This window comes from Enoplosus armatus, chromosome 7 (genome assembly GCF_043641665.1).
Source record: "Enoplosus armatus isolate fEnoArm2 chromosome 7, fEnoArm2.hap1, whole genome shotgun sequence".
Classification (NCBI taxonomy): Eukaryota; Metazoa; Chordata; class Actinopteri; order Centrarchiformes; family Enoplosidae; genus Enoplosus; species Enoplosus armatus.
The window spans coordinates 3,174,738-3,187,054 of record NC_092186.1 but is presented as its reverse complement, the minus strand read 5'-3'; the positions used below and the strand labels follow the sequence as shown (position 1 = coordinate 3,187,054).

Here is a 12,317-nt window from a genome sequence, read left to right as displayed (position 1 = left end):
GAAAGAGGCCACAGCCATCAGGGAATATCGTTTCCATGAAAGGGTGTACATTTGGGTGGTCCAGTTCTGATGCTCACGTGCCCATTGTTGGCGCTTTCGGCGGTGGACAGGGGTCAGCATGGGCACCCTGACTGGTCTGCGGCTATGCAGCCCCATCCGCATCAAACTGCGATGCACTGTGTATTCTGACACCTTTCTAACAGAACCAGCATTAACTTCTTTGGCAATTTGAGCTACAGTAGCTCGTCTGTTGGATTGGACCACCCGGGCCAGCCTTCGCTCCCCACGTGCCTCAATGAGCCTTGGCCGCCCGTGACCCTGTCGCCGATTCACCACTGTTCCTTCCTTGGACCACTTTTGATAGATACTGACCACTGCAGACCGGGAGCACCCCACAAGAGCTGCAGTTTTGGAGATGCTCTGACCCAGTCGTCTAGCAATCACAAGTTGGCCCTTGTCAAACTCGCTCAAATCCTTACGCTTGCCCATTTTTCCTGCTTCTAACACATCAACTTTGAGGGCAAAATGTTCATTTGTTGCCTAATACATCCCAGGTGCCATGATGAAGAGATAATCAGTGTTATTCACCTGTCAGTGGTCATAACGTTATGCCTGATTAGTGTATGTTACAATCCATTCTGATGATAATTGATACAACATTAAAGGGTATGAAGTGAAAGAGTAACTTGACACTAAATCCAGTTCTTTGAGTTAGTAAAATATGTGTGCTTTCACTTCGTCACTTCGTTATAGAGGATAGCAGTCACACAGAAACACCAGTATGGACATTTCAAGGGTTGTATGATGACATCATTATTGCACATTTCTCTGAGATTTGACAACATGAATAAACCTTTCGTCATCAATATACATATATCTCCCTCTATTTAAAGCAATAGAGGCAACATGACTGAAAGCTAGAACGATGAAAATCATTTGTTCATTCAGCTGTGCCAAAAAGTTTGGCCACTCTGTTTCTTTAAATTAAACATATTGCAGTCGTTATACTGTTTCTAAATGATTAAAAATGTATGAGTAGCAGCAGAGGAAAACAACCTGCCTGTGTGCTGGACTGCAGCCATGTGTGAAGTGTGTTTAAGGAGAGATTTTTCCCTTCAGCACATATCCAAGCACATTACGGCTGCCAGCTGTTGAGCAGGAAGGCATGGTGGGTCAGTAAATAGCTGGACCTGTGAACAGCAGGTGATGATAGTGGTCGAGGCTGCCTGTGATTCATCTATCAGCGCTGTGCTGTCTTCACGTGGTAATACCTGACACAGTGTGTACTGCGGGTATACGACTGCAGCGCTACCGGCTCAGCATTCACTCTGCCTGTGTGTGTGTGTGTGTTTATTAGCAACATATTGGCCTTTCAGGGCCGTAGCTGATTGATTTTGCATGCTTCCCCGTGTTATCTCTCTCAGGAGGGGCGGGGGTGAGTCATGCAGCCCGGCCCGCCGAGACCAGAGGAACACTGGCTTTCTGAGCAGGGGCAGTTGCTAGGCGAAAGCGAGACAGTTGCCAGGGGAAACAGGGTGGCGCTAAGAAACCATGTGTATGAGGGAGTATTGTTTTTGATAGAGAGGTTTATATTTAGGGTGGGGGAACACCACATAGTTAATCTTTTAGCTCATTTACCTTCCATGGTGGCTCTGAGTGAGACCACTCTGAGAACAGATCAAACACAGAGTTCAGACTTGAATTTGAGGCAAATTTATTTTTTTCTTTTGGATCTTACTGTTATCTCTAGAGCTGATTCTTTCAGACAAATAAAGATGAGTGCAGTCAGAGATAAAAGAGCATTTTAAGATGTTAAAGTAGGATCGGGATGAGACAGGAGGAAGGCTGTTTCTCAAGAGCTGAAATGAACAAGTATGAGAACATCTTGAGCTCAGTCTAGGAGAAATAGCCTGGACAAAGAAGAGCTCTCGTTTTGAATTTTCCTTTCCTCTTGGTTGCTAGCTAAGCATTTGCAACATGTAAATAAGACAGCTTTGCAGGTTTTGGAAGATTAATAAGTGTATTTCTTGTAAGTATAAGTTTCTGTAAAGGTCCCATATTGTAGAAAGTGAGATTTGTTTGATTATAAAGCAGGTCTGGGTTCTGTGTATAAATACTGTGAAACTATCAAAACGCTCAGTCCACAGAGAAATGCACACAGCCCGTATTCAGAAACTGTGCCTTTAAACGAGGCGTCATGTCACAACTATACAGTCACTGCACTCAGCCACGCCCCCCCAGCAGGTCATCTGCTCCAGGTACAGCACACCCACCAAGTACAGGGACGCTCATCCACCCGCTCAGTCTGTCGAAGTTATTGGAGCGCTCTGCTCAGGACTACTCTAAGTTTTTGGAGGTTGTTCAGTTAATCTAAAACGGCTTGTTTCAGACAGACGGTGAACTGGTGGCTGCATGAAGGGCCAGGAGAAGATAAATAAGGACTTCTGAACTGTGAATCATGCAAAGCTACTCTAGTGGAGTCCCAGAATGAAAATATAGAGCTGAAATTAGCATAATATGGGACCACTATTTAATAGTGCTTTTGTGTCGTATGGGAGTTGCCTGTTTGTGACTTGTAAATAACATCCACATCAACATCCAAGTTGTAATACCTCACTTCACTTAAATACTGTAAATGTGTATATTTTTTATTTTCTATTTCTTATTTTTATATTTTGTACATACCTTTAGTTCTAAATTATGCTATTTTCCTACTCTGGAATGGGAGCACCGGTGCTGTACAATTTCCCCCCGGGGATCAATAAAGTATTTCTGATTCTGATTCTGATTCTGATTATGACTCAGATTTTTCTGAAAGCTCAGACATATTGGACTTGCTGCTCAATAATACGGACGTGTTTGAAAAGGCAAAGGATGCCTCACAAAGGTGTTTAAACCCAAATGTAATGGATTTAGTGTTATATTGTCAGTGTACAGTGTGTAACGTAATGTAATGTAAAAGAAAAAACTACATTATTGAAGTATAATGACCACAATGATACGAAGATACTATACTGCACATTGTGTACAAAATGTCAGTTTGTCTGTAAATGACGCAGCAGGAGCCTCTTCATTTCACAGAAATTCATGAAATATTAAATTCTCTTGTCTGCATGGGTTGGGTTGACAGAGAGAAGAAGAAGATGGCCTCTGGCTGCGCTCCTAGACAGAGTTTATCTAGCAACACCCAGCTGTCACTGTGACGCACACACACACACACACACACACACACACACACACACACACACACACATTAAGAATGCCGGGAGCCTCAAAGTTCAGCAGTGTTTGTGAGTATTTAGCAAACAGAAAATTGTTTTGGAAGATTCACTAGTGAGGCTTTAATCCTGTTTAGTTCTCTTTGTTGTCTTTTAATCTTTACTTGAGTGTGTGTGTGTGTGTGTGTGTGTGTGTGTGTGTGTGTGTGTGTGTGTGCGTGCGTGCGCAGGTTCACATGTGCCTTCATTTGTGTGTGTTCATTTATGTAAATGTGTATGTCCTTTTATCTGCAAGTGTGTTAAGCCTGTCGTAGCCCGGCCGCTCCTCCACAGCGTGTCACAGGCGTGTGGGTCTGGCTCTCAGCCTCCTGTCTGTTTAACGTTTTATATTTTATATTATAAATGCTGACACCTTGACCCGCAGCAGGTTTAATGATTCAGGTGTTTTCTTGATCAGCAGTCACAGCGCTCTTCCTAAATCTGCCAGATTAGACAGGATAAATCCCCTCAGGTCAAAGTCTATGTCTGTCCCACTTTAATCACATCAAGTTGACCCTCACAGCGTCCTGCAGACACAAGATCAACACACCGTTGGCTCTCCTCTCATGGCCTTAGTTGCCTTTTGTCACTCTTTGTTTGGACAGTCCACCAACATCACCGTTACTGATGTCAATCATTAACAGTGGTTAATATAAGCACTCAGCTCCATTACTGTTCTAACATTTGAATGCATCCGGACTTTATAATTAATTAAGAGCTTTCTGGAAACATAAAGCCAACAACCAATTGTGACTTTGCAGCGTGGCTCCAGGGACAGTAATGTTGGTTGGTTGGTCCACCGTATTGATTGATCCAGATTTAAATATCTCAACCATAGACTGTATATAAAGATGGAAGACATGGCAGCTCCCCAAAAGTGAAGCCAAAATGTCTCAATCGCCCCCTGGTGGCTGGCTGCAGTATATGTCATAGTATATGTCTGCCCCCTCCATGTTAGCAGATGGGACATGAGCCAAACTAACTAAAAATCAAAGTGCACGTCAAACAAAATTTTCACTAAGATGGTTTCTGTCATTTGAGGTTAGTTCTTATCACGCTGATGTTTGTTCAAGTGTTCATTTCTCTGACAAGTTTGGTTTTAATTAGTTATTTGATGCTATAAAACCGGGTGAAACGTCATGATTGACAGCTGTGATTGACTGTGGTGTGCTCGCGGTGTCACCTTGATACCGTGGCTGAACTCACCAATCACCAGCGTAAGATGGCAGCGGCCGTATCCGGGATATTTTGGCTTCATTTTTGTACAGTGGGAGGAAGTGGAGATATGTCGGCCATCTTTATGTACAATCTGTGATCTCAACATTCATGTTCTCCTCAGGATGAATTGTAATTACTTTGGTGATCCTCTGACAACAAAAGTCATCTCATGACACTTAACAAATAGAGCACGTCTACTCTTTATAATTTTAATGTGTCCAACGCTTTGGTTTATGACCAAATACCTGCAGAACTCAGCTGTGCTTTGTGTTTACTGCTAAATTAGCTAATGTTAGCATGCTAACAGTCTAAAGCATGCCTGCTAAACATCAGCATATTAGCATTGTCATTGTCAGCATGTTAGCATGCTGACATTAGCATTTAGCTCAAAGCACCACTGGGCTTACTGCAGCCTTACAGAGCTGCTAGTAGAAGAAGTGTTCTGTAACAGCCTGTAGTTGCAGTAAAGATGCCGATACCTCAAAGAAAGCCGAGTCAGGGCCCTGGAGAAACTGCTGTCGACAACACGGAAGCTCACCTTGTTAGCTTCTTCTTTGTATCTCGCTTGTAGAGAGCAGGAATATATTTTTTATTATTATATTTATATTTTAGAGTTTAGAGAGTACCACAAACTGCTGTTTGTTTACAGTAATACATCAAGCACAGATAATATTCAATTGTAAATACAAAATCTAATTTGTCGGCCAAGTTTGCCAGAAGCTATGTTTTGCTTATTACTTGAGTGACTTAATTTAGTCAGGATCTTTTGGTCAGATGTTTTTTTCCTATCAAAGGTCTGCCCATTGAAGTCCTTCCAGTGTGCTTTGGGAGACTTTTACTCAGTAAAACCTGGAATGAATTGTTCAAACTGTTTCATTAGTCTGAGTTTTGGTGGCCCATTGTGGCCTAAATATGAGGAAACACTGTTCTCTTATCACCTCTGAGGCATGAAAGGGTTATTATTTAAGAATATTGGTAGCTTCAGTCCAAACAAATCTCAAACATAGGTATCAGTTGTTTTTATCCGTTGCTGTCCTGTTCTCTATTCCTGTATCTTACACTTGCTTTCTCCATCTTCCTTATCATGATGTAAGGCTTGTAGCTTAGAGATGTGTGCCTGCTGGGATTTTCAGGGAAGAACTGCTGTTATGAGCCTTTTTTTTTTTTCAGCGAGGATATCGATCAGATCCCGGTAGTGCATTGATCAAGCTGCACATTCAGATTGGGAAGGGTTCTTGGGAGTAGCTACTGTTACTTAGTGGCTCTGTCAGACTGTACCCCATTTACTAGATTATATTAATCTATCTCACTGTCCTTCTTCTGCCAGTCCTGTGCCTCAAAATGTAAACGTACACACTTGAATGGTTAAGAATTTGATAATAGCTTTATAGATTACAAACCATTAACCACTAACCATTCTGAATATAAATTAAAACACTAAAGCACAACTAATGCATTTGTATGCTGGTTTATCAGCCTTCATTTGGTTACAGATATATTGTCACGCGTGTATATGTTGGCAGAGACTGTAAATTCTGCTTTATTTACCTGAACTGCAGAGAAACGGACAGCCACAGGCCTATATGAAATCTCCTAAAAATGCAATATAGATAAAATCTAAATTAAGATAAATTGTGGACTGCTAAAATACACCTATTCAAATAGCCCAGCAATAGAAAAACTAGTGGACAACACAGTCCCACCACAAGGTCCATTCAGAGGTTGTTGTGGAGCTTTTGCTTTAAAGAGAACAAAGGTCACAGCTCCCTGGTCTGTTGATGTTGTTGTGTTGTGCTGTCTGAATATGAGAGGCTGAACTGGGAACCACCTACTACTGCCCAGCAGCATCTGAAAGCTCCATGCTTAGTTCTGCCCCAGTTCCCTCTATATATATACGGGGGGTTCTAACATCATGTAGCAGCATGTTTTTGAACACGAGCATGGATAATGTATGAGCCTTTACACTGAGCTGGTAGACACCATCAGACAGAGTGGAGGATGTTACAGCTGGAGCTTGTGTGGACATCATGTGCTACATGGTATTGATATTAGTTTGATAGATTTTTTTGGTATTGATATTTGTGGTCCTTAAAGGGAAATAATTTGTACACATTTTGGGGTCTGAAGTGAAGAGTAAGATGACTTTCAACAACTCACCTCTTGTGAGATTTCAGAGCGAGACTTCTGTTTCTGGTTAAACAAAAAGGATGTTAGGGATCCTTTCCATAATGTTGTCAGACACAGAAACCATCTGATCCTGTCACTGGCAAAAACAGACACTTTTACTGGACGTACTTTTCACCGAGGATTACCTTGCAGCCCGTTCACAGTAGCCCTGATGATGTCAAAGTGATGTCATTAGAGATATCTCAGCTTGGGCTTGAACTGTCTTTCATAACAGAAAGCCTTTGTAATAAACTGGGGGCAAAGACATTGAAAGACGTGGGTGGCAGGAAGGGTCAAATGAAAAGACAATGCACTATGGGAAATGTAGGATCCAGTGGTTTTGGAGATTCAGCTGTACTGGGGACTAAAAGTTAGGACATCTTGGCTTGTGCTGCCTTGATTTAGACAATTCTTTTTTTCCCTTTGTCTCTTTCAAGTCCCCCAACTTTATGAAAGTGCAATACTTAATTGTATCCCTTTATAGGATGTTCCTAACTATCTGTTAACAATGAAATGTACTGAGCACGTTCATGTCCACCAGAGAATGAACCCATTTTAGACAGTCCGGGAACACCCCCTTCAGGACAAATTGTCAACTTTATACACAAAATGTAATGAAGATAAGATTTCCATGTTCTGATCACATATATGTACCCAAGTGATAAACCCTTTTGATGTTAACAACCCCATTCCCTTTCCTGAAACGCCAGCCTCAGGACAAACTTCATATTTGAACCCCTGTTGCTGGTAAGGACCCTAGAATAGCGTAATTGTCAGAATGTTGTTTGTCCCGTCCAATGCTTGAATATTGTAAGTGTTTTTGTTTTTGTCGAATTCAGCAGCTTTGAAATATTTCTATTTGGAGCTGTATTCAATACAAAAAAGTGCCATATATACATTCATATGACAACAACAAATTTCTTTTATATTAAAGACCAAATATGATATTAAGTAGTTTTCCTCCTGATCCTCACTTTGAAATGATAATAGCCCTCATGACCCCTCTGTCACGTGGTCACAGAGGAGTACTGTCGAGATAAAGTTGTTCCTTTTATTAAATTCAATCTCATGCACTTTGTTCTGATGGATAAGATGCTCTCTGATAGATGTTCTACTGCAGAACACTGCAGTGTCAGTGGTTCTCAAACTTTTTTGGCTCGTGACGCCTTAAAACAAAGTGACTTCCACCCTGTCAAAGCGTGCATATGGTGAACAGCTCAACCAGAAAATGATTTTGCCGTTTCAGCTTGTTTGATTTGATTCATCATCACAGGAGGCCTGGAGGCTGAAAACTCTTTAATATTTCACAAGAAAATAGAAAAAAAAAAAAAAAACAGACATGATGTGCATTTATAGAGTCGACATAAGTTGTATTTTCTCACAGAGGGCTCAGGGCTGAGACTGAGGAGAGCTGCTTCCAATGAAGACTCTCGGCCTCCTGTGATCTAAACTTTGTGGTCTTGTGCAGAGGCTTTGACCGGAAAAGATTCTGTTCAAATATGATCAATAGTAAAGGTATTGCCTGTAAAACCGAACTAAACACAGTATGAATCTGAACGCAGAAACGCTGCATGCAGAGCAGAATACCTCAAACGTATTGGCTTTTATTTGACCATTTTCTGCAAATGGAAGAGTGACCAGAGCATTTTGCGTATGTTTCATCAGGTTTGTCGATGAGGAGGACAAACCACATAAAGACAGAGGACTCGAATCATGTGATCACAAGCTCCACATACATTACTGTAATGAAACAATTCATATTCAGTTATATCCAAGAAATACAGAAAATCAAGAGTGCAGTCATTTGACTTCCAAGCCACACACACACACACACACACACACACACACACACACACACACAGACATTCAAGGAGTCACAGCCTATCGCTGCTCACCATAATGTCTGTGCTTGGTTTTCCACGGTCACCCTTCTCTTAGTGTTCCTTTCTGTCTGTCTCTCTTTTCTCTGTCTCATTAGTGCTATTTCCATCCAGCCGTCAAGCACACTTCAAATCAACTTTTACAACACCACTAAAAATAAACTGTGAGTAAGGTGTTTCTATCGGCTGAGATGATGCTGAGATGATGGTGAGAAGGGAATAAATTAGCATCCTGAATGTGAACACAACAATTAAATACAAAATATGTGCTGGTATTGTCCTTTAGTCCCATACAATAAATGAATATTTCAGTCCCAAGGGTTTTGTGAGACTGCTGGGAGGACCTTGGACCCTCTAGCGGGGTGCGGGGCCGTGCTTCCCCTGAAGAAAATTTTGTAGCAGAGCAGAATTAAGAGGCTAGATCTATGAAGACCTTTAATCATACGATATATGAAGTGATATATACCATGTCCACCTGTTGTGTGGGCCTCACCTTGTGTGCAAATTGGACTGAGACCGGACAATCTGCTCCCAAAACCAGCTTTTTCTTCAGCTATAAAGGAACCAGTGAGGCCCAGAGCTCAGAGGGCTGCAGCTGTACTCATAGAACCTGGAGTTACGTCGTAAAGGCTTCGCCCTCTGTGGCTGTGGGATACGGGCGAAGCAGGATATAGTCTATATATACTCCGAGGGGTCCGCACAAACACACTCCCACTTCACGAGATGAAACAACAAGGGTTCCATGTCCAGCCACTGTGCCATGCGTAACAGTGCATAGAACCCCATATGCGCACAGTAGAAAATCTGACAATCTACATAGAAAGAAGATGTTACAGATCTGATCTGTGCTGATACAGTCACTCAATTAATTAGTCAACTGACAGAAAATGTATATCAATTTTGATAATCGATTCATTATTAGTCATTTATCAAGCAAAAATGCCAAATATTCTGTTGGTTCCACGTTCTCAGATGGAAGCTATATCAAAACAAGCTATTTAAAGATATCACCTTGGGCTCTGGGAGCTTGTGATGAGTATTCTCCAATATTATTATTTTTTATTTTGTTTGATTCATTGAGCAGTAATGTTATCTTATCTCTATCATGTTAATCTATAATGAAGCGAGTCCTGAGCTGCAGCCCTACATACAACTGTAATGCAGACTTACACCTTAAAATCACAATGGAGACTTCTGAGGCTTTGTTGGGCAAATATTCTGAAGACTTTCAAACAATGTAAGCTTGCCTTTGTAGTTTCTGCGTCAAAACATTTTGCATTACTGCGGAAATCTTATCAAATTCCTCGTTTCCTGCCTCCTGCTCTGTTTTGATTTTCCATCTTTTGTCAAAAGAAGTTCTTGGACAGAAACCAAGGCTGCAGCCTTCATCCTCTCTCCTTCAGCTGAGGTGGAAGAAGCCATTCTGGATGCACTGACTTGTTGTTAATGTGCCGACTGTGATGAGCTGACATTTGCCGTTGACAGCTTTGTTCTGCATGAGTGTGCTGTGTCTGCTCAAATCACACCGCGGACAAACTTGTGATGATTTCCGGCGAAATGCAGTCACAGTGCTGCATACCTCCCCCCAGGCATCACAAAAGCTATTTCCTCTCTGTAGGTAGGCTATACTTGGCAGACAAATAAAGAGGAGAAAATTACAGGGAGAGAAAACCCCGCTGCTCCTGCTGAAAGCTGGTCCCATTTCTGCCCGTTTATGGTTTTACTTCTGCAAATCCTGCTTCAGCTTTGGGATTTACAGGCGGGCTAAACTCTCTCAGGCCAGGTCCATCGATCTTTCCTCTAATGCTCATCTAAAAGCAAGTCAGGTTTTACATGGCTTTATTGTCACTCTGTTACTCGAGCATCCAATTTTTTCTTCTTCAACCTCTTAAAAGCTCTTTAATCCCTTAAATTTCCCCTTAAGCAGCTTTTTTCTGCACAGTTTGACAGCTTCACAGATATAGATTCTGCATCTTGTGCGCCACGATGGGTAGATGATTCAAACCCAGTGTGTTTTTCAATATTCTAGATGTCTTGATCATTTAGTGAACTTTCTTCCCAAAATTCAGGGTGACATATTTGGTTTTTTTCCCCTCGCAGGAAGGGTGGACTTGATTGGTTGTCTCCAGGTTGTTGCTCCCACACAACTTGAACCTTCCTCAACTTCCCCAGGTTGTACAGCTGGGCGACTGTTGAGTCTCGAGTTGTTGAGGATGGTGCCAGAATGTTATTTCAAGGTTCAATTCACAAAAATGGCGTTCTGCCCAGCTCCAGTGATAGGCTGAAGTGTTCAAACATCCGGAAAGAACTGATGAAGGCAGCCAGTTGAGGTGATCAGGATGCCTCGTGGTCTCCTCCCTGTAGAGGTGTTCCAGTCACGTCCAACTAGGAGGAGGAACATACTGGAGAGATTATGTATCCCTTCTGGCCTGGGAAAACTTATGGAGCCCCCGGAAAGTAAAATTGAAGGACGTGGGGCTACCTTGTTTAGCCTGCTGGGGCTGGTTTTCATGGTTTGGGTGTGACCCTTTAGTTCCAGTGAAAATCTTAATGTATGTAGTGCAAGTCAGTGCTAAGTGCATAAGATTCTGTAGATGTTTTAGACGTCTTCGGTTTGAACTGACTGGTGTGGAGTCCCAGACATTTAAAGGCAGTGTTTGATCACTAGTCGCACTATGCTAGCTAGTAAACATGGATGTAAACAATTCAGGAGTCAAACTTTTAAGAAAAGTAGGATTTGCAAATGTTTTCTGAGGAAGGAGATGCGTTCAACAAGTTTGTTAGACCTGAAGGATGATGAGAAACATTTACTTAAAACTCCACAGGGCAGCTTTAACCTCTGCAGGGTCTTATTGATGTCACTTGTGGGTCGTAGTCCACCTGGCTGTCATGTGAAGGCTGTTGGAGACGTTTGCATATATATTACTTACATACTCACTTTCCTGAAATGTAGCCTGATGTGTGGTATCTGTGTTCAATCTGTAAAAATAAATGTGTAAAATAATATGATATATGTAAGTTAAACACCCTGAGAATTGCTGGGTGTATTTATCACAATACAGCTCACACCTGACACACACCTCAAACACACATGGCAGCTGATTGACGGGTGTTTCCGCTCAGTCTGACATCTGTCTCTTTCTTTCTCTCTTAGTGAGCTTCATGGACTGCGGTGGAGGAAAGGTGTGGTTCGAGGATGGAGATTCCTCTGACTTCAGGGTGAGTGAGGATGGCGTGGTCTACGCCCTGCGGCGCCTCAGCCTTGCGGGAAAGGGAAAAGCCGTGGTGGTCTACGGCCGAGACCTGCAGTCCAAACGGGTCTGGAAGACCAGAGTGCACCTCCACGTCCGTCCAAATGACAGCAGCGCAGGAGCTGAGCAGGTAACGCAGTAGCAGAAGGAAAGAGCTGTTTCCATGTAGACCCACTGGTTTTCAGCAGTGTGCACAAACATGTTTACTGTGAATAACTACAACAAGATTCTTTGCACGTGTTTATTTTATAGATGAAATGATTATTAAAAAAATATAATTGGTGGATTAATTAATTAGTTGCAGCCCTAATTTTCTCATGAATGCATTTGTTAGCTTGGTTAATAGGCTCATGACTGGTTAACAACACACAGTATCATATTCATTGGGCAGCTCAAGTGCTTTCTTCTGTTTATTAGAGTCACACGGTACACAACGCTCACTGTCTCTGAGTGGATATACAGCGCACAAAGTTCTGCTGTCACTGAGTCATTAGATGTTTGAATAATCAGGAGTTCATGAACACACACGGAACCTGATGGCGTTA

The 12,317-nt window shown here is 42.1% G+C and overlaps 1 protein-coding gene across 1 annotated transcript in view; it reads left to right on the top strand.

Moving 5' to 3' along the window:
- Positions 1-12,317, top strand: part of LOC139287454 (cadherin-2-like) — a 68,656-nt gene that overhangs the window by 24,144 nt on the left and 32,195 nt on the right. The window contains exon 3 of the mRNA XM_070908485.1: positions 11,676-11,902. Within this exon, the coding sequence (XP_070764586.1) occupies positions 11,676-11,902 (227 nt within the window). The remainder of the gene's footprint in view (positions 1-11,675; positions 11,903-12,317) is intronic.